At 36.0% G+C, this 23,188-nt stretch overlaps 1 protein-coding gene across 1 annotated transcript in view; it reads right to left on the bottom strand.

Annotated features, from left to right (window-relative positions):
* CNOT2 (CCR4-NOT transcription complex, subunit 2) overlaps positions 1-23,188 on the bottom strand; it is a 170,555-nt gene that overhangs the window by 5,569 nt on the left and 141,798 nt on the right. Inside the window, exons 8-15 of the mRNA XM_006886084.1 lie at positions 22,032-22,157; positions 17,322-17,446; positions 16,131-16,251; positions 15,882-16,038; positions 11,341-11,402; positions 11,206-11,255; positions 9,119-9,219; positions 7,650-7,794 (exon numbers count right to left, since the gene is read on the bottom strand). Of these exons, the coding sequence (XP_006886146.1) occupies positions 7,650-7,794; positions 9,119-9,219; positions 11,206-11,255; positions 11,341-11,402; positions 15,882-16,038; positions 16,131-16,251; positions 17,322-17,446; positions 22,032-22,157 (887 nt within the window). The remainder of the gene's footprint in view (positions 1-7,649; positions 7,795-9,118; positions 9,220-11,205; positions 11,256-11,340; positions 11,403-15,881; positions 16,039-16,130; positions 16,252-17,321; positions 17,447-22,031; positions 22,158-23,188) is intronic.

Genomic DNA, 23,188 nt, shown 5'->3' with positions numbered 1-23,188 from the left:
TCCTGATGCCACATTCCTCCTCGTACAGCCCAGGGTCTCAGATGATCTGTTCTGCACACAGACTGAACAAGTATGGAGACAGAAAACATCCCTGGTGGATACCCTTCCCAATTTTGAGCCATGCAGTGTCTCCTTGCTGTTCTGACAACTGCTTCTTGGTTCAAGTATAAGTTTCACAAAAGCACAATCAAATCTTCTGTGATTCCATTCTTCTTAGAGTCAGCCACAGCTTGTTGTGATCCACACAGCCAAAAGCCTTTGCATAGTCAATGAAGCAGATAGACATTCCTCTGATACTCTTCTTTCTTCCAAGGTCTATCTAACATTAGTTATGACATCCCGGTACCATGGCCTCCAGCCTGCACATCTGGCAGTTCTCTGTTGACATGTTGCTCCCGTCATTTTTTGATAATTTTCAGCAGAATCTTGCTTGCATGTGTTATTAATGATATCGTTCAATAATTTTGGCACTCTGTCAGGTCACCTTTCTTTGGAATGGGAACAAATATCCATCTCTTCCAGTCAGTTGGCCAAGTGGCTGTCCTCCAGGTTTCTTGGCACAACTTTGTGAACACATCTAGGGCAGTGTCTGTTGAAATATGTCAATTGCTATGCCATCAATTTCTGGAGTCTTGTTTTTTGCCAATTCTTTCAGAGCAGCTTGAACTTCCTCTTTCATCAACACAGGCCCTTATGTTGTTTCATGATATTCTTCTGTGTCAGCCAAATCCTTCAGGTACAGTGACTCTGTATACTCCTTCTACCTTCTTTTAATGCTTCTTGGATCATTTAACATTCTGCCCAAAGTATCCTTAAGTATTGCCACTCACGGCTTGAATGTGTTTTTTTAATTTCTTAAGTTTAAGAAATGCTGAGTTTGGCCCTTTTGATTTTCTGACTCCAGCTCCAGAACTTCCCTTTGAAATTTTCTATTCAACTCTTTAACATCTTGATTTCTCTGTTTAACTTTGCTTTCCTGGCACTCTAACACAATATTCAGAGTATCATCTGACATCCATATTGGTGTTTTCTTCCTCTTCTACCTTTGTAATGATCTTTTGCATTCCTAGAGAGGGTGAAACCAGGTTGCTCCTTGGAGGTAACGAATTCCACTGTGTACTGTCAAATCAGATCTGACTGCCACCGGAAGAGATTACCCTTCCTTCTTGAGCAGAGTATCTGGTGGATTTGAATCACGTGCCTTCAGTACTGCAGAGGAGCTTCTTGCCACTAGGCCACCAGAGCTCCCAGAGGTAAGGATTTTTTAACTCCATCTTACACTCTTTAGGCATGTTACCAGGAGGGACCAGCCCTTGAAGAAGACATCATACTTGGAAGGATAGAGTCAGCACAAGAGTGGAAGACTCAGGATGAGATGGAATGATACAGTGACTTTGGAAATGAGATCAGGTGCATCAGTCATGGCGAGGCTAGCTCAGGATAAGGCAATGTTCAGAGGTATTGTTTTCAGGATCACTATGAGTTGTAGTTGACTCAATGGCACAAAATATCATCATTAATAATGACAGATATCACAAAGATACTTCTTGAAAGCCTACTATATGCCAAAACTGGAAGCACAAATACTATTAATGTTATAAACACCACAGGTATCACTATCCTCATTTGAGGAAAATGAAGCTCAGAAGAAACTTTCCCAAGTTACACAGTATTGGTAGATCTAAGAATAGGATCCACAGACCATGTGATCCCAAAGCTTGTATCTTTCCTAACATAATACTATTTTTAATCAGAACAACTTGTGGCTAACTCTGAGAAGAAAGGAAATCACAGAACACTTGATTTGTGCTCATGCGAGACCTATACTTGGACCAGGAGGCAGTTGTCAGAACAGAGCAAGGACACAATGAATGGTTCAAAACTGGGAAGGTTCTATACCATGGCTATGTCTGATCTCCATACCTTTTCAATACATATGGAGAACAGATTATCTGGGCGACTGGGCTCTATGACGAAAAATGTGGCATCAGGACTGGAGAAAGACTCAACAACAATCTGTGTTATGTAGATGACACAATCCTGCTGGGAAGGACCTGAAGTGCTTGCTGCAGAAAGTCAGTAACTGCAGTGCTCAATATGGATTGAGGCTCATGAAGAAGACAAAGACTCTCACCACTGGACCAACTGGCAGCATCATGACAGATGGTGAAAAGATTGAGACTGTTAACAGCTTTTGTTTGCTTGGCTCCACAATCACCATTCTTGGCACCAGCAGCCAGGAAATTAAAAGATGAATTGCACTGAAAAAGTTTGCTGTCAGAGACTTCTCCAAAATAATGAAGAGCAATGTCAGTCTGGAGACTAAGGTGCACCTGATACAAGCCATAGTCTGTGCAATCACTTATTATGCAGAGAGCTAGACAATGACTAAGGATGATAGAAGGAGAATTGATGCCTTTGCTGTGATGCTGGAGAAGAATACTGAATATATCATGAACTGCTAAGAGAAGAAACATGTTCACCCTGGAGAGGATGAAACCAGGCTGCTTCTTGGAGGCAAGCATTCTGAAGCTTTGTCTGATATACTTTGGACATATTACGAGGAGGGACCAGTCCTTAGAGAGGGATGTCATGCTTAAGAGGGTGGAGGGACAGCGTTAAGATAGGAAGACCCTCAAAGAGATGGACTGATTCAGTGACTGGGGTAATAGGGGTAGGTGTGTCAGAGCCAATTAAGATTCACACAGGATAGGGCAGGGTTTAGGGTTGTTGTACACAGGGTCGCTATAAGTCACAGGCAATTCGATGGCACATAACTACAACATATACATAGGATAGGAATAAATTACAATGACAGTCAACAAAAATACAGTTTAGTCAACTAGTATGGAGAAAAATCTAGTTACTTATTTTCTTATCAAAGGAAATTTTCCCCACACAATCTAAATGGTGTTTGTTGCTGTTGTTGTTAGGTACCACTGAGTTGAGGAGAACTCACGGGAACACTATGAACTACAGATCCAAACCCTGACCTATCCTGTGCCATCCTCACAATCTCTGATACATCCAAGTTCATTGTTGCAGACACTGTGTCAATCTACCTGGTTGAGGGTCTTACTCTCTTCTGCTATCCCTTCATGTTTCATGCATGATGTTCCTCATTAAGAAACAAGCCTCTCCTAGCAACAAGTTTATAAAGTATGTGAGATGAAGCTTTATCCTCTTTGCCTCCAAGGATCATTCTGGCTGTACCTTCTCAAAGATATGTTTGTTCTTTTGGCAGTTCATACAGTACTCTTCTCCAATATCCACAGTTCAAAGGCATCAATTCTTCTATCATGCTTATTTACTGCCCACTTCTCAGATGCACAGCAAAATGACTGGAAAGACCATGCCTTGAAACAAGCGCAACTTTATTCTCAAATTGATATGACTGCTTCTCAATAATTTGGAGAGGTCCTTGACTACAAACTCCCCCAGTGCAATATGTCTCCTAATCTCTTGACTGTTGGTATCAAGTAAGATGAAGTCATTGATTAAAGCATGCCTCTAGAAAAAGACCAGTACTATTATATCACTGTCATATGGAACCTTTTTTTCCCTCAGGCCATGGATTCCAAGATTTACTAAATCACAATTATTAGCAGCAGGTCCCAAAATAGTGTTAAAACCTTACAGTAATCCTAATGCAAACTAAGTTTGAAAACGATTTAACTAACCTAGTAACAATCAGATTCAATTTTTCCATCTTTGGAAGAACAGGAAAGGTGCAATAACAACAATGAGGATAACAAGAGCAACAAACTAGCGTAATCATTCCCACATACTGAGTATGAATTAGTACATAGCTCTGAGTTCAGTATATATGTACAGGATGTGTGTATAATCTTAATTCTATAGACAAATACCATATCAATTTTATAAATTATGAAAAAGATATGGAAAGTTATTTGCCCAATTTAAAAAAGCATTAAATGTAGAAACAGGAGGTAAATTCTATGGCTATGGCCTACTGGGTAAGGTGTTACACTGCAAAATCAAAGGCATGTGCTTGGAATCTATCAGCTGCTCTATGGGCAAGAAAATGGGCAATCACCTCCTGCTATTAATTGCCTCTAAAAAATCAGCTGGAGATCACCAAAGCTAACTACATTATCCTTCTTAAAGTAATAATAGCTCATGTATTAACTGTAATTCATATTAATTATTTCTATGTAACTAAAAGAATCTATCAAACCAAAATAATTTCAATTACAGTGGCTCATTTAGTATATAGTACTTGAACTTGATCTGAGAAGTAACTACATTTACCACTAAGGAATATCTAAAAAAAAATAATTAAAAGTTGTTTAACCTCTTTTGAGAGTCTTTTAAGAAGCCTTCGTGGCAGAGTGGTTACAGGATTTGGAGGCAACCTAATGTGGTAGCTAAAAGCCACCAGTGTGAAAAAAATGTGGAAGTCTATTTTTGGGAGTATTAAAACCTCAGAAGCTGGATGAGCGAGGCAGTTCTACTATGTTCTATTGGGTTACTATGAATTTCAATTGTCTTGATGGCAATGGTCGTGTTTTTTCAGTGTCTTTTATTAGGCTCTAGTTTTCTTCATTTTTTTCTTTAAAGTATGGAGTATGAAATCTTCATTATGTCTAAGTCTTCTGTGGAAAATGTCTGGCAAGCATTTTACAGTGTTTTAAAATAGTTTAATTTTATCAATTTAGAAAAATGATTGTTGTTGTGGTGTGTCCTCGAGTCAGAACTGACCCATATCTGACCCTCCAGCAGGTTTTTTCAGGGCCAGTTAATCACATGGAGAAACTGTCCATCTTTCTCCAGTAGAGCAGTGAATGGATCTGAACTTTGGGCCTGCAGAGCAGCTTCTTAACCACTACGCCACCAGAGCTCCCTAGTAAAGATGATTAAAAGACCAAAGCCTTCAAAACTAACAACTCTAAAAATTATCTAAACAAGCAATTTTGGAGAAATCTTTCCTTTTCTTTGCTTAAAAAAAAGAAAACTAACTATAGTGTTTACTTAAAACATTTAATCATTTATTAAGTATAGTCACTGAATGTGTTACTGGATGTTCGTGATGATATTCTTTGAAAACATGTGGTTGTGATATGGATGTTTGTAAATACTTATTATATAGAAGCAGCCCCAAGATAACGAATAAATTGTTCTAAGTCTACCTTAAAGTTAAATTTCTCCACAGAGAATAGCTAGTATAATTCGTATGTAATACCAGTTAGTTAAATGTTTTAGTATTAGGTGTGCATTTCCATGCATAAAAATACATTAAAAGAAACATTTGCAGATATACTACACCAGCTTTAAGATAATTAACATGGTAATAATGAAATTATAATAATGTTTTGATTGAAGTACACTAAAAAGTAGGGTCTAACAAACCATCTTATAGTTTGTAGTATTTTTTTTTTTAAAAAGTAGGCCTTATGGGAGTTAGGACCAAGGATGTCTGTGTAGACAAAAATGGCCCAAATGTACATTATACAGCACGTGAATGTATAAGTGATGATTAATTAAGGGACCTGAATAGACCACTTTAGACCTCTTCAAATCTTTCTTTAATGTGAACAGCCTAAGATGTGAATTCAGATATCAACCAAATGCACATATGCAATCAAAAGACCTTCACATGAGATTAAAGAGATAGATACACAGTCTTAAAATTTTATTACGTAACTTTGCATGATGATAGTTATGGAAAGGCATTAGGTCTTTTGTTCACAGAGTTGCTATGAGTCGCACTCGACTCGATGGCAATCAACAACAATAACATTACCTTTTATGGTTATGGACAGAAGTTTCTGAAAACAAGAAAAATAATAGAAAACAAAGTCTTCACAGTGATATGAAAGTAAACAATTTACTGAAATATTCCAAAACAAAAAATATTAATTAGATGTAATATATTCTAATAAACTTGGTGTAAATCAAAACCAAGCATATTAATGTAGAGAGAAAAAAAAATCTCATAAAAATAATTCCTGAAAAATTGAAAAAAAGGGCCCTTTAGGACTGACAGCTTTAAGTGCTGACACTCATAGGTAAACAGGTCTACCTTGGCAACCCTGCAAGAACATTTAAATGTTGGCTTACTCGCCAATTTTTCCCTGAATTCCCAATTTAAGAAAAAAATAGTAGTCTAGATAAAACATGGAATAAGGAAATACCCTTAACGTTTCATATGGAAACAAAGTTTCATGACTCAAAATCATATTTTGTTCTCATTGTTTTGACACAAATATGTCTGTTTCATGGTAAATGACTAGATGATACTTTGCTTTTGATATTAAGAGAAACAAATCATGAAATATGAAAATTAGTAAAGAAAAAAAATTATTAATCCCCTAGAATCATCGGTAAAATATGCCTTTAAGGAAATGCTGGTGTTGTGAAATCAAATAATGTAAGTTATATCCTCTCTACTGTTGTTGTTGTTAAGTGCCATCAAGTTGCAGGTGACTCATACCAACCCTATCAAGGAGAGTTCTCAATGCTTGGGTGTATCCTCTTCTAGGTGAACTAAATGCAGACATAAGGCACTGGAAAGTGACTATGCACTAGAGTACTTAAAGTTCTTCATCAGGTAGATAGGATCCTGCTTGTCCCTAAGTCTCTGAAAGGAAAACTTGTAAATAAACAAAACTGACTTTTCCCCCACAACTCATTATTTAATCATAATAAGAGTCATAGTCCATGAGTGTAATTTTGTTTCTATAAACAGCTTGCAAATTAAAGTACAGGCTTGTATCCTGAAATCACTCTGAAGGAGCTCTGAATGTGCAATCTGTAGACTTGCCGGTTAACCTGGAGACTTGCCCTGTTAACCTAAAGGCAATTCAAATTCACCTGAAGCTCTGTGGAAGAAACACAGACAATGTTTCCTGTGTGATTTACAGGCCCAAAAACAAAAGGGAGGGTCAGGTAGAGTTCTGATGTACCACCAAAGAGTGAATTACCAAGTGGGTGACTAGTGGAATGAAAAATGCCTTCAGCTTTTTTAGAAAATTCACATATTTATACCAATTTCAAAGTAACAATAACATAAGAATATATGATTGGAATAGCAAGGGGGGAAGGTCTTTTATTGTTTTTGTTCAAACATTCCTCTAGGTCATATAGCCCTGGTGTACAAGTTGCCATACCTTGGTCACTTGTGGTTGCTGTGAGGCTGAACACTGTGACACTGATGTGTCAAATGTATTAATGATCGGTTACCCAATGCAAACAGAGAGTGGGGTGGAGCTCCCCATTAAAACAAGCTTGGAAGGAGGAGTGGCATCCACTTCCGTAATAGCTTGCCTCTGGAAACCCTATGAACCTGGAGAGAGGATGAAAGACACCCAAGCATTGAGGACTCTCCTTAAGAGGGTCGCTATGAGTTGCCTGTGACTCGATGGCACTTAACAACAACAACAATGATAACAAGGTGTGTGTAAAATTATAAATTCTCTTTACCAAGTTCAATTGTTTTCCCAACAACTACTGAAATGAACTGTTTTTGAAGATCTGCTTAGAGTTAAAATCAAGCAATTAGATGAAGACAAAAGGTTTTATCAAGTAAGTGGCACATTACTGGAAGAGATGGACTGATACCTAAAAACAGATAAAAGGAAAGTCTTAAAAAAGAGGTCTTATACAATCTTACATTTGCACAAATGTACCTTAGCTACTTTCCTCCAGTTAAGACAGTCAAAGAAGTAGTATGTTCCCCTTTCGTATGTATTGGTTTTCATTGTTGGTTCCATGCCTGGTGCCCTGGTAATCCATACTCGCTCTTCTTTGTGGTATCTCCAATCACGGTTAAAACTTCAATTTTTTTTAAAAAAAGAACATAATTAAGTTTGTGGCTCACAACAAGTATTTCCCATGTTTTGCAAGACTTTTTTTTTTAAATGTATTTACACTATACATGAATATGGATACTCTCTATTTACATTCTGACTTTTATTGTTAAAGTCTCATAAGAGGAAGAGGGAAGAAATCGATCATCTCAGAAAAGTGTGTTTAACTAAAATATAAACATTTAATTAAACAAATTTTATGCAAAGTGAGAACTTAAGAACTTTAAGCAATGAAATAAAAACTTAAGCAGATCAGATAAAGATAAACGTATTCCAGAAAATTAGTCCTAATAAAAATTATTTGGTAAAATAAACAGACTCCAATTATTCTTAAATGCTAAAAGGATACCCATTAGAACTCACGTAAAAATCAATTAGGATTTACATTATTTGTGAACCACAGTTAACAACCTAGGAATAGTTTTAAGTCTATATGTTGGCAGCGAGGGGGTAGATACTAGGAAATCTTTTAAGTGTTTTCTCTAATAATAAGACTGGAAACAGTTTCTCTCTTAAAGAAAAAGGAGGCAGAATAAATAAATTCTTTTTAATAAAAATAATTCATTATCAACACTTTGAATTCTACATTTTAAATATCTAAGAACATTTATAAAATACTGTAACGTACTTAATAAATATGAGAAAGTGTCTACCAATTGTAAAGCCACTATGTTTTAGTAATAATTAACTATATTGTCCTCATAGTAATTGGGTTACCAGCCAAACATGTGAGAACTTTTAACACAAAACTATTAATCTTTAAAGCATAAGGTGAAAAAAAACAAAACAAAACTGAGAAACAGACAAATTTTATAAACTTTCACTTCAACTGGTCAACAGGTTGCTGATGGTAAACTTTATCAAACTTCAAAATATAAAACAAATATGTACACAATGTTGCCTAATAATTACTTAACAAACGTTTATTAAAGGATGAAATTCATTAAGCTATACTATTCAGCAGGGATGAAAGCATCACAGTCATACACCATGGTTTTAAGGTTTATAGTTTACACATTTACAAAAACAGTGACCAAATCTATGAGTCGAATTAATTTTGTTTTCTTAAAAATTTTAGGCTTGAATATGAAATTGTTTCTTTTTATATGTACTGTGATAACAAAGACATTATAAAGTATGGTTTTCATTAAATGTGAAAACCAAATTTATATCTTCAATGAAGTAATACTTCCATTTTAAAAGAACTGTAGCCATCATTACTAAATAACTTTAAGATTAATGAAGATCTATTAGAAGAACTTTAAATAAGAAAGATACTTAGAACATACAGCTCTACTGCAGCTAAAAGTTGTAATACGTCTCCTCCATTCATATAATACAGATAGAATAGAAGATCTTCTCCATATCGACCAAGTTTTATTGCAGCCAGCTAGGAAGAAAAAAATTCTGAAATGTAAAATGTATCTGAAAAAATCCCAATTTTTAACTTCTACCATGAAAATAAAAATAGAAAGATAAACAGAAACTTTTCTTTCTTTTTGAAGCAGGTTCCTATAAGATTACACAGATTCTAAAGAGCCTATTCATTTAAATGACTTAAGTAATTTACAACTATTTCTGGGATAGCTACTTGATAAAGCAAGAACAAAAGCTATATAAATCTTACAAAGTAAGACTAAATGCTGTCTTACACCAACAATTTACTAAATCCAATGTAGCAACAATATTGGAACATTTCTCTCACAGATCTAAGACTTGAACTCAAATGCTAGTTCCATTACCTATTCATTAACTATGACCAGCTTATTTCATGTCTGTAAGATTTAATTGTAAAAAAGTGGCTTATTTTAACTGAGAGAGTTACTGAGAGTAAACCAAATTAAATGTGTGTGTGTGTGTGTGTGTGTGTGTGTGTGTATGAGAGAGAGAGAGAGAAAGAAAAAGAGAGACAGAGAGAGAGAGAGATAAAGACCAAGTAGAGTGCCAGATATCTAAGAAATGTCAACCAATCTATATTTGGCAGTCATTCACAAATCATTTGGTTTTATGTTTTTAGCAAATTACATATAGTAAGCACAAAAGTAATGGCTTCAAGTTTCTTTGCACGGATAAATGAAAGATGACTGCTGTACATTTCCCTCCACGAAAGATGGTACAGAAATACAACTGCATACCAAACTACAAAATGTAGTGGATTTTCAATAGCCTTATCTTCTAAATGCTCTTTATTTCCCATATATTTACATAAATCTTTAAATTATTTTATATTTAAATGCTGGTTTGGCTGTTACATATTCCTCAATGTAATTTTTCTTCTCTATCCATGTGCTCTCCATTTAGGTAGCAGACCCTAACTCAGTCTCAAAGTGGCATTAGAATAAGTTCTAGAACACATAGGAGCACACTTAGGAGCAAAACAGAAACAGGTTGAACAAGTCATAAACTAGAAAAAATTGTCCTACTATATCTCCCATTTCTTGCTTTCCATCTACTGAAATAGTAAAAGACATGAGAAATGCATCCCCTTACTCCTGTCTACAAGATAAATGTCCCCTTAATTATATATCTTTACGGCACAGGCTCAAACTGTAGTTTATAAATTTTATATGTACATATATTTATGAAAAATACAATTTTTCCTTAGAAATTATTTCCTACCAAAGGCTAAAATCTAGATATCACTATGTATTTTTCCCCTCAAATAGAAAAGAACACTTTTAGTTCTTTCCTAAATCAAAACTATTTACCATTTTTTTCTCAGAAAAAACAGATTATAGTGCAAATCTATTGTTAGTAGTTACTTAAAATAGGTAATTTAGGTAATTTAAAAAAACCTACAAGCTGAAATTCATAAATGGCTTGTTTATACACATATACACACAGACACACACACGTATATAGCGGCCTAATGGTTAAGAATCTGGGCTGCAATTCCAAAGGCACACAGTTCAAATCCACCAGCTGCTCTGTGGGAGGAGAAGAAGCAATCTCCTCCCATGCAGTTAGTTACAGCATCTGAAAATCCAATGGAGGGTCAGCTACAGTTTGTTTCCAACTCAATGATACACAACATTGAGTGTGAGTGTGTGTGTGTGTGTGTGTGTGTGTGTGTAAAATGCAAAGAAGGAAGGTATATAACTATTTCTAGTGACTGTGGGCACAGTTGTACCACAAAAATATTTTGCCATTTCTAACATTTGTTTATTTTAAAAGTATAACCCCACTACATCATTAAAATAATATCATTAACAAAAACAAATAAAACTTGTCATATATAATTGAATGGACTTAATAAAGCATTCCTTAAGAACACTGTTAATTTTTTCAAAAATATTTTGCTGTCTGATGTAAAAAACAGCACCTAAAAAAATAAAGATATTCATGCTGACTGAGTAGAATAATAAACTACACTCACCTTATCCCTAATGTGAATGTTCGTTAAGTACTCAGATGGAACATGGAAGTCTAGATAATAAAATGAAAAAAGCCTTATTAACTGAATTTCAGTTAGAAATATCTTTTAAAAAGATGTGAACACAAAGTTTCCTACCTATGTCTTGAGGTCGGCAAGGTGAAGATGCCCAGGGTGATGCAAATTTGGGATAGAGATTTCTGAATAAGGAAAAAAAAACACTCTGAAGTCCAAAGTAGGAAAAAAAAAGGAAAAAAAAAAAGATTTCTAATTTTATTTCCGGAAAATCAGGCAAAACAGTGACTTCAAATATAAAATGAACATATTATAATTTCCTTTTATTTGGATTTACTATGACCTACACAGCAGGAAACAAAGTTCAACATACAAATACGAAAATAAAATACTGCTTCACAATATTCTTGTAAAGCAGTATAAAAAATGAGTGTATCACAAAATGCAAACAAAAGATGTAAAAGTTTCCACTTTTAATATAATTACATTCGCTATGTTTTTAAATCATTAACATCATGCTTCTAAATAATTTTCTCAGTTGTGTCTCTAAAGAAAAATCTGTAATTACTGAAAATATTCAAATTTACTGAATGTTTACTGAGTGACAATTACATGTTTAGTACTGGTCTTGGTGTTGGATATGTATCAATGAACAAAAAAGATTCCTGACATTATGGAGCTTACTACAGGAGCAGAATGAATACATACATATAAAAACAAATTCCATGTTAGTAGAGAGATGAGCAAGGATACTGGTTACATAATTAAATAAGATGGGTATGCCTAGGTCTCACTAAGAGGTCAGATTTTAAGAAATGTTGAGGGTGACAATCATATTGTTATCTGGCAGAAGAGCTTTCAAGTTGGGGGAACTAGTAGAGCAATTAAGATGGTCATAACTGGCATATTGGGAGGAAAAGGATGACACTGACCTTACAGCACCCTAAACCAAGGGGATGTGGAGCCAGGGAAGATGCTGAGTTGAGAGGAGGTGGAAGACACAGATCATGCAAGATTTTGTGGACCACTACAAAGACTTCAGGGTTTTAATCAGAATTGAACTCCAAAATCTTACTAAGTTTTAAGCAAAGGAGTAACTATTTTGAAAGGAGAGCCCTGGTTGCAACATGTATAAAGGACTATATGAGAGGGCACAAAGAGAGAATCAAAAACATTGGCTAATGCTGTAAATTCAAGTAACAAACAAAGATTTAAAGCAAAGTGGCAATATACTACTTAAAAATAGTAATATGTACATGTATTAGAATGGTGTACATATATTAGAAAAAGACAGGATGTAGAACATCATAAAAGAAACAGGGCAAGGGGAAGAGGAGGCTTGGAAAACATCAAGCAGGCTTGAGAAACACATGCCTAGTTAGCAACTTTATCTAGAAATCTCAAGTCTAGAAGAGAAGTATGTACTGAAAATACTAATTATGTGGCCCTGTTTTAAAGTATGAGAGTAGAAAAGATCCATAATGAAGTGAATGTAGAAAATACTGACAAAAAGGAAGAAAAAAAAAGCAGTATGATTAGAAGAAATCTAATCAGTAAGACAAGGAAAACTATTACCTAATAATAAAAAGTACCCCTAAAGTGAAGAACGCATATCAAGGAGGAAGCAATGATTCATTTATGCCAGATAATCCTTTTGGCTGAATTTAGTAACATGGAACTGACCTAGATGAAAGCAGTTTTAGTTGTGTGGCAAGGGCAAAATCCAGACCGACATGGGTTTAAAAGAGGATTGTTGTTGTTGTTGTTATGTGCCGTCGAGTCGTTTGCGACACATAGTGACCCTATGTACAACAGCCCTAAACCGTGCTCTATCCTGTGCCAATCTCACTGCCTCCGATAAACCCATCCCGAGTACCCCAGTCACTGAATCAATCCACCTCATAGAGGGTCTTCCCCTCCTGCGCTGTCCCTCTACTCTACCCAGCATGATGTCCCTCTCTAAAGACCTGTCTCTCCTTACAACATGTCCAAAGTATGTCAGACGAAGCCCCAGAATCCTTGCCTCCAAGGAGCAGCCTGGTTTAATCCTCTCTATGATGAATCTGTTTGTTTTCTTGGCAGTCCATGGTACATTCAATACTCTTCTCCAGCACCACAGCTTAAAGGCGTCAATTCTCCTATCCTCCCTAGTCATTGTCCACCTCTCTGATGCATAACAAGTGATTGTATGGCCTCTATCAGGCGGACCTTAGTCTCCAGAGAGACACTGTTGTTCTTCAGTATTTCGGAGAGGTCCCTAACCGCAGACTTTCCCATCGCAATACGTTTGATTTCCTGGCTACTGGTGCCAAGAGTGTTGACCGTGGAGCCGAGCAAACTGAAGCTGTGAACAATCTCAATCTCTTCACCATCCATCCTGATGCTACCGATTGGTCCAGTGGTGAGAATTTTTGTCTTCTTGGCATTGAGCCTCAGTCCATATTGAAGGCTGCAGTCCTTGATCCTCTGCAGTAAGTGCATGAGGTCCTCCTCAGTTTCAGTGAGCAAGGTTGTGTCATCTGCATAACTCAGATTGTTGATAGATGGTCCACTAATATTAATGCCACGCCTCTCCTCATAGAGCCCCGCCTCTCAGATAATCTGCTTTGCATACAGGTTGAAAAGGTATGGAGACAGGACACAGCCCTGACGTACACCCTTCCCAATTTTGAACCATGCAGTGTTGCCCTGCTCTGTTCTGACGACTGCCTCTTGGTCCAAGTACAGGTTTCGCATTAGCACGATTAAATGTTCTGGGATTCCCAATCTTCTCAGAGTCAGCCACAGTTTGTTATGATCCACGCAGTCAAATGCCTTTGCATAATCAATGAAACACAGATAGACATTCTTCTGGTATTCTCTGCTTTCAGCTAAGATCCGTCTAACATCAGCTACAATATCCCTAGTACCACGACCCCTTCTAAACCCAGCCTGGACTTCTGGCAGTTCTCTGCTGATGTACTGTTCCAGTCGTTTTTGGATAATCTTCAATAGAATCTTGCTTGCATGTGAAATCAATGATATTGTTCTGTAGTTCCCACACTCTGTTGGGTCGCCCTTCTTTGGGATGGGAACAAATATTGACCTCTTCCAGTCAGTTGGCCAAGTGGTTGTTCTCCAGATTTCTTGGCACAACTTGGTGAGCACATCCACGGCAGCATCTGTTAGCTGAAATATGTCAATTGGTATACCATCTATTCTGGGGGCCTTATTTTTTGTTATTTCCTTCAAAGCAGCTTGAACTTCTGCCTTCATCACCATAGGCTCTGGCTCAAATGCTATTTCATTAAATGCTTCTGTATCTGCCAATTCCTTTTGGTACAATGACTCAGTATATTCCTTCCATCTTCTTTTGATACCTCCCGGATCATTTAACATTCTGCCTAAAGCATCCTTGATTGTAGCAACTCGAGGTTTGAATTTGCTCTTCAGTTCCTTGAGCTTAAGAAATGCTGAACAAGTACAGCCCTTTTGATTTTCCAACTCTAGCTCCTCGCACATTAGAAAAGAAAATTTAGAGATACTGAGATGATTCTTGATTAGTTTTTGTTTCAAAGTAGAATAAACTAACTGGACAGAAACTACTAAAGAGGGAAGCGGAATCAATAGCAAGTTTTAAAAGATAAAAAAGATGAAAGAAACACCTGATTGTTGCTGATAGAAATGATGCCAAAAAAAAAAAAAAAGTAGGGATGTAGGTTAATAGTGTATTGTTAGAACCATGAGGTTGAATTTTAAGAAATCATAAAATTGGAAGCATGGATCAGCTATGGTAATACACTAAAAGACAAGAATGAATTGGGTAAAGATGGTAACAAGTAATTAAGAGTTGGTGGAAGGATTTTATCACCAAATAAGTGGAAATTAATTGAAAATAAGGGAGAACGGAAAAAAGGTTTATTCCTATCTGATAATAGGGAAGAAGATATCAAGCATTAAGTAAGTATAAAACATTTGCATTAAGAGAGTGAATGGAGTAGGCCCACTTAAAGTCTTGGCCATGAATCTGAAGTACAATCAGGTACTAATGGAAAAGCAGAGATTCAACTAGGTAGTGGTTTTTGCAATGGAAGTACTATAGTGATAAAGTGAGAGAATGTAGAGGTGTCAAGGATATACATAAGGGGAAATTATGATTGACCACAGAATTCAAATGAGTAAGAGCACAGTGTTATTTACTATGGGGATAAAAGGAGTAGAATGCTGAGGAACAATGAAAAGATAAAATAACCAATACACTAAAGATTTCAATGGAATCAAATGATTATTAGAATCATAGTATGAGAAGGAGACAAGAGTGATCAGTGAGCAGGGGAGGGCCAAACTTAAAATTATGAAAGGATTTCAAGTTCTTATATGTAGTGGTCAAAAGTATGACTATAGAAGTAAGTTGCTGAGGGAGAGCAAAAGAAAATTACTGGAGGAGAAAAATTCAAGAAGCTTATAGGATTTTGGAAGCATCATTATTAAAATAAAATTAAAATGCCAAACTATGACAATAGTAAATACTGGAGCTTGACTGTAATCTGGGAGCTAATATTAAGGTGGATGACTCTAAGGTTGAGCAGATGACAGTAACAATGAGTGACTGACAATAAGAGATTAAAAACAATAAACTTGTAGAAAAAAATTCTATACAAATGGAGTAGAAAAGTAAAACTTACTCAGGAGAGTTCAGATTGAGGCCTAATGTTGTTAAGTCACTTCCTAAAGCAAGGTGTACCATTCCTGGATCTGTCTCTGCTGCCCTGATAAATGTTAACAGGCCAATCATTCCAAATTGGTCCGTCACCATCCCTTGAGGAATGTTAGTAACCCGACCTGGATAAGAAGAATACAGTCTTTTTTTATCTTTGAGGAAAAGTAAAGACAATGTATTTTATAATATTATTGACAAATGTATAGAGTCCCACCATCAGGTAACACCTGGATCCCTTTTTTCTGCTGGTTATTATTTTGTGTAGTTGAACTTTTATCACCGGGGAATTTGGGTCCATCTGTACTTGAAGTTGTCTTGCCAGATGTATTCAAATTCTAACACATTAAAAAAGAAAGAAAGAAAAGACATTAAATTTAAGGTGTAAAAATTCAAGTATACATACTCAGGCTCTGATATTTATTCCATTTCAGTTGGGAGTAAATTATTAGCTATTTTTCAAGCACAGGTAATAATTTACTACCCATATTCAAACTATTTATCTTTTTTTTCTATTATAGTTGGTAGTAAATTATTGCCTGTTTTTCAAGTATTACATGAAATTCTTTTGTTTCCACAACTGTCTCAGGGTATACAAATCCTTTATCATTTATAGTTGAGTATTTAAAGGACAAGAAAAACATCTCAGACCTTCAGTTATGGGGGGGGCAAATCACACACATACACAACGTACATACAGACATATTTTAAATATATAGGCATGTATAGATATTAGGACTTTATATTTGGGATAAACATGACATTAAACTCTTCAACACTTTCATTTTAGAATAGAAACTAAATATAGTACCTTATCTAAAATTTTACTATAATGACCTTCAAGATAAATTAGAGTATTTGAACTTTCTTAATTTATACTTATTTTAATTCTTACCCAACAATTTTACTTATCAATTACTTTAAAAATTATATACAAACTTTTTTTTTTCTCTTTTTGCTATTTTCAGTGAAATGTGGAAGAAGTAAATACAATCATTAAATTAGAAAAAAAGAAGCTGAGTTGGCTGAATCAACACAGGAATAAAAATGTGTATAAAGATTCTTCAAGGAGAAAACTTACTCAAGAAAAATACAGCTCCTTAGAAGGCTATAATATCAAACTTCATGGGATCCAGCTGACAGGGACTACAATAAAAGTCTAAATTAACTCTGAGAAGTTCAACAGAAATTGACACACCTATATGAAATAGGAAAAACATAGGCTACCTTCTATGTTATAAAGAAAGGTTTTCCACATTCTTCAGAAGTTAGATTATTATTGATTTTCAAAGATATACAGTTTATAATAGTATTTATTTACTCCTTTACACAGTCAATAAAAATATTATACTAGAAATCTGAGGAGAAAAATCTACACCACTCACTTACACAATACTCAGTTACTTACAGATTTACTGTCATCATTACTTGATGTTGGATCTTTATAGCTGGAACCAGGTAATGCCGGGAAATCTTCGTTGTGTATTGAAAAGTCCTGGGATTGCTCATTTGCTGGCTTCGTTACCATTCCAACTATGTAATGAAAATAACCCAAAGAATGACAATTGATATTTTTGTTACCATTTATAAAAATTTAACTTGCCTCATAATATACAGAAGATATTTTTAATCCTATAAGTGTACTTAAAAAAATTAAAATGTACTAAAAACCTAGTATTCAGAATAATGAAGAAATAAATATCATATACTTATCATCTCATTATACAAAATAATACAAAGGAAAGAAGTGGTAATCCTGTTATACAACTAAGGTTATACAACTCAACTCTATGTGACTGAGTTGGTTCCAACTTACAGTAGTGTTCCAGAACATTTTCAAAGTTTTACAGGGTAAACTGCTCATCCTTCTCCTATGGAATTACTGGTGGAATTAAGTCACCAGAAACACAGCGTCTCTTGTTTAGCAGCTTAACTCACTACAGATTACACAATCTGAGCTCCTTAAAAATCAACTCACTGCCATCAAGTCAATATAATTCATAGCAAAGCTCCACTGGGTTGCCCAAGTTTATAATTTATTGTAGTCCCTGTCAGCTGGACCCATGGTTTTCCAAGTTTCCCATCTTTCTTTTGTGGAGTCAATGGTGAATTTGAACCCCTAGAAATGAATGGGACACTTGACGGACTATGCTATGAGAGCCTATAATGTTTTATAAAGATATTTAATGATTTTATATAGGTAATAATTAAAAATTCTAAGTAACTTGCTTACTTTGAGTATTTGACTAGATATTTATAAACCTCAGTAACAAGCAAAACGAAATGAACACAAAGAAGTTAAAAAGAGCATGTCAATATTCTACTTGAAAGTGACTTACAAAGTCAACAAACTGAAATAAATTATACAACTACTCCGTATTATTTCACCTTTTTTGGATTCCGTTTTATAGATGTAAAACACTTAAGATCTGAGTAATAATTCTTCCACTAGGGATTAGTAAGGCCTTACTGAGAAAAATTTAAAAAACCCAATTGTGGCTATACACAATTTAAGAAATCATATATATGAAGATACTTGAGATGTTTCAAGAGAGCAACAGACGTGATAATGGGGATGAAAAAAGGGACCTATGATGAAAGGTTAAAAAAAAATGTTAGAATCTGAACCAAGAATAAAGTAGTTAGGTATTCAACCTCCAGAGCAGATATTTTTGTTATTTAAGGAACACTAATTTGGAAAGTCAGAATATGAACCAGTAAATTTTCCCAGCATATATTTTTTCTTTTCACATTTGGCATAATAAAAACACTTATTAGCTGAAAAAAAGAAAAAAAAATTCTTAGAAAATAGCTTAGAAAAACCAATGAGCCAGAGCCCTCTATTCTTTAAGTTCACTGTTTCTGTAATGGTTCCTATCAGATTTTCCTCAAAGGAAACTAGATAAAATGGATAAAAATAGAGAGCATTGACATTGCTGTTCTACTGTTTTCCTGTTTGAGTACTTATGGTATAGACTGGATGTTTGTAAAATATTAACTGTATTATGCTGAAATAATTATTGTATTAAGGAGGGTGGATGCTATGTCGATGAGCAGGAATATATAAGTGGGCATGTGAGCCTATCCACAAGGGGTATGGCTTTCTACCATTCCACAAGGGTGCTGGACAGTCTTGCCACAAATTGAGCAAACCAGAGTGAGAAACAGACAGATCTTTTGGCACTACTGAAAAGAAAGCAAGACAGCTACTTCTACAGCAGCACCAGCTACAGCCAAACTGGAGACTTGATGTGAGATGGGACTATGGTGGAGGGAGAGTCTATAGTAGCAGAACTGTGTTGGACAACTGGGAGGGCAGCACTGAGAACTTGAGAGCACCAAACCGTGAGGACTGAGGCTGAAGTGCCTGTGTACACATTTTGGGTGCTATCTTGACTGAGTTGCATTATTAATCTACATTATAACTTTTGACTTCCCCAATTTGGTTCTGTGTGGTCTGTAAGCTACTGGATCAGATTTTGGACCCAGCAAAGCAGTAAAATTGGTGCTGAGATGAACAGAAAGAGATACGAGTGTTAGGGACATGTGTGACCTCCTGGGAGTTGTTTTAGTACTACTGATGCTGTTGACAGTGACAAGTGCCCTTTGTGAGGTTGGTAAAGGTCAGATATGGCCATTCCCACATGGATCTTGCTCTTTTTACACAGTCATTTCCCACCTCTATCTTTTCATTTCACTATTAATCAAACTTCTTAACATTTAGAGGCAGAGAACAAAGATGATGAAGGACATTAATTCTCACCAAGGAGCTATACAAACTATAGATGGTTCATGAATAGCAACTAACAAGGAGGGAGGGGCAATATAATTGTACTATTTCCCTCAGGTGGCTTTGGCAGTCTAGTGGTAATGAGCTGCACTGCCAACCCAAGAATCAACCACCTGCTCCATGGAGGAAAGATGGGCAATTTCTTCTGCTTTGGAAAACTTGCAGCAGGGTCAGCTATGAGTTGGTTCCAAATTGACAGCAAATAACAAGATTTCTTCCAGGGAACATTTGCCAGTGCTGACAGACACTGTAAATTAGTAGTGCTAACTGGCATCTGATGGACAAAAATCAGAAATGCTACTGAACATTAACCATGCACAGAACAGCCTCCCAACACAAAAAAATACGCAATCCAAAACATCAATAGGACATGTCAATAGAAGTTGAGAAAGTTTACCTTAACAAAAAAATCTTGAATGTGTGATCAGCACAGATGTAGTCTTTAAAATACATGTGATTTAAGAGAAAACACAGACCACAAATAATCAAGTTTGTTTTATGTGCTGTCGAGTTGCTTGCGACTCATAGTGACCCTATGTACAACAGCCCTAAATACTGCTCTTTCCTGTGCTAGTTTCACTGTCTCTGACACATCCACCCCGATTATGCCAGTGACTGAATCAATCCACCTCACAGAGGGTCTTCCCCTTCTGCGCTGTCCCTCCACCCTCCCAAACATGAAGATCCTCTCCAAGGACCGGTCCAAAGTATGTCAGATGAAGGTTCCGAATCCTTGCCTCCAAGGAGCAGCCTTTTTAAACCCTCTCAAGGATGAAACTGTTTGTTTTCTCAGCAGTCCATGGTACATTCAATACTCTTCTCCAGCACCACAGCTCAAAGGCATCACTTCTCCTATCCTCCCTAGTCATTTTCCAACTCTCTGGCACATAACAATTGATTGCAAAGACCATGGCCTCTATCAGGTGCACCTTGCCTCCAGAGAGACACCATTGCACTTCAGTATTTTGGAAAGGTCCCTCATAGCAGACTTTCCCATCACAATACGTCTTTTAATTTCCTGACTGCTGGTGCCAAGAGTGTTGACTGTGGAGCCAGGGAAACTAAAGCTGTGAACAATCTCAATCCTGATTCTACCAATTGGTCCAGTGGTGAGAATCTTTGTCTTCTTGATATTGAGCCTCAATCTACATTGAAGGCTGCAGTCTTTGACCTTCTGCAGCAAGCGCTTCAGGTCCTCCTCAGTTTCAGCAAGCAGGGTTGTGTCATCTGCATAATGCAGACTGTTGATGGATCTTCCACCAATCCTGATAACACAGTTTTCCTCATAGAGCCCAGCCTCCCAGACAATCCGTTCAGCATATAGGTTGAAAAGGTATGGAGATAGGACACATCCCTGGTGTACACCCTCCCCAATTTTGAACTACGCAGTGTTTCCTTGCTCTGTTCTGATGACTGCCTCTTGGTCCAAGTACAGGTTTCACATTAGCACAATCAAGTGTTCTGGGATTCCCATTCTTCTCAGAGTCAGCCACAGTTTATTATGATCCACACAGTCAAACGCCTTTGCATAATCAATGAAACACAGATTGACATTCCTCTGGTATTCCCTGCTTTCAGCTAAGATCCATCTAACATTAACTACAATATCCCCAGTACCACAACCTCTTCTAAACCCAGCCTGGACTTCCGGCAATTCTCTGCTGACGTGCTGTTTCAGTTGTTTTTGGATAATCTTCAGCAGAATCTTGCTTGCATGTGAAATCAATGATATTGTTCTCTAATTTCCATACTCTGCTGGGTCACCCTTCTTTGGAATGGGAACAAATATAGATCTCTTCCAATCAGTTGACCAAGTGGCTGTTCTCCAGACTTCTTGGCACAACTTGGTGAGCACATCCCGGACAGCATCTGTTAGTTGAAATACGTCAATTGGTATACCATCTATTCCTGGGGCCTTACTTTTTGCTATTTCCTTCAAAGCAGTGAAATAAAAATTTCTGAGTATCAATAAGCACTTCATTTTGGGTCTCTGGACAAATGAAGTTTCTTTCAGCAATTTTTATGACATTATATACATCTGTATTTATATAAATATAATCCCACAGCAATCTAGTTAATTTTGACCCATAAGGCCCCTGTGTGACAATGAAAATCTGCTCCACGGCTATAAATCTGCTCCATTTCCATGCCTATAAATCTTTGCAGAAGCAGATAACCCTACCTTCCTGCTGCTGGGCAGTGTGGGCAGATTCAAACTGCCGACCTTTCAGTCAGCAGCCTAGTGCTAACAAACTATGCCAACAAACATATGCCTGTATGCATATACTGTAAAGTTTCTACTGGACAACATTTTTAAAATGTAATTACCATATGGAGCTCTTCCAGCCAAGGGATTTATTAATGGAGTTGGATTACCACTTCCTTCCCTTCTGTTTCGGTCTGCTAACGCTGGGAAATCGGAAAGATCCAATCCTGTTACGTTTTCACTTCCATCTACATAATAAGAAAAAATAATAGTTATCAATTCTACAAATATTCTAAAAGAGATTATAAAAGCTAAATATAAAATAATTTTAAAATAAAATAAAGTATCAGTGACAGTGTCTTCTTCCTAAATAATGTTATATAGTAGATGGTCCATAAATACTCTGGACTGATTTCATGTGAAAGTATTTCATGAGCAATTCAGCAAAGCAATATGCAATTAGCATGATAAAAATATGAACACCTAAAGACACACGGCAGAATATGGGGAGTAATGTGATGCATTATGGCAAACTAAAATTATAGCTTACTTGCTAACAAGATTATTGAAAATACTTAATCTGCTTTTCTTTAATAATTTTCTCTAGATGGAGGATATAGATTTGGAATACCTGGAGCTTTATATATAGGTGTGACAATGAAAGTGTCTCCAGTACATGGCCAAAAAAATATGTATGTGGGACAGAAGTCTTATGAAGTAATGCCATTTAATTTACTTGTCTGATTAAAGAAAATGTGCAAATAATTTTAGCAGTTAGGTAAAAGTATGTGCTGATGAACAGGTAGGAAAGGGGAGTAATAGATAAAGCCCAGAAGCATAAATTCATATTACACAGTAGGCGCTCAATAAATATTTATTAAATGAATAAATGAAATTTTGTCCATTTTAAAGAAAAACCTTATGTCCTTTTATGAATTAAAAGTTAATATATCTTCTTTATTTTATCTATTCCAATCATCTTGATTTCCTCAGTTTTTATTATTCTTAGAACTTTACATTTTCAAGTTTTAAAGAACTTAATGTTTTACCTAAGTTTCAGTTTAAACTGTATCACCTTTGTTTAATCTGTTTTTACCCAATGGAACATTAATAATTTAAAATTTATGTTGTACCTTTCACAAATCTTTTTTCAAACTAATACTTGAAAGAATCTCAGAAAACATCTGTTACCTCAAAGTTACTATCAAGATTATTTATAGGAAAACAACAGATTATTCTAACAGTCCCAAACAGGTGGCAATAAAATTAAATTACAAAA

This window comes from Elephantulus edwardii, unplaced genomic scaffold (genome assembly GCF_000299155.1).
Source record: "Elephantulus edwardii isolate Elephantulus edwardi_28Jun2011 unplaced genomic scaffold, EleEdw1.0 scaffold00047, whole genome shotgun sequence".
Lineage (NCBI taxonomy): Eukaryota > Metazoa > Chordata > Mammalia > Macroscelidea > Macroscelididae > Elephantulus > Elephantulus edwardii.
The sequence above is the reverse complement of the archived record's forward strand: the minus strand, read 5'-3'. Positions and strand labels throughout refer to the sequence as shown.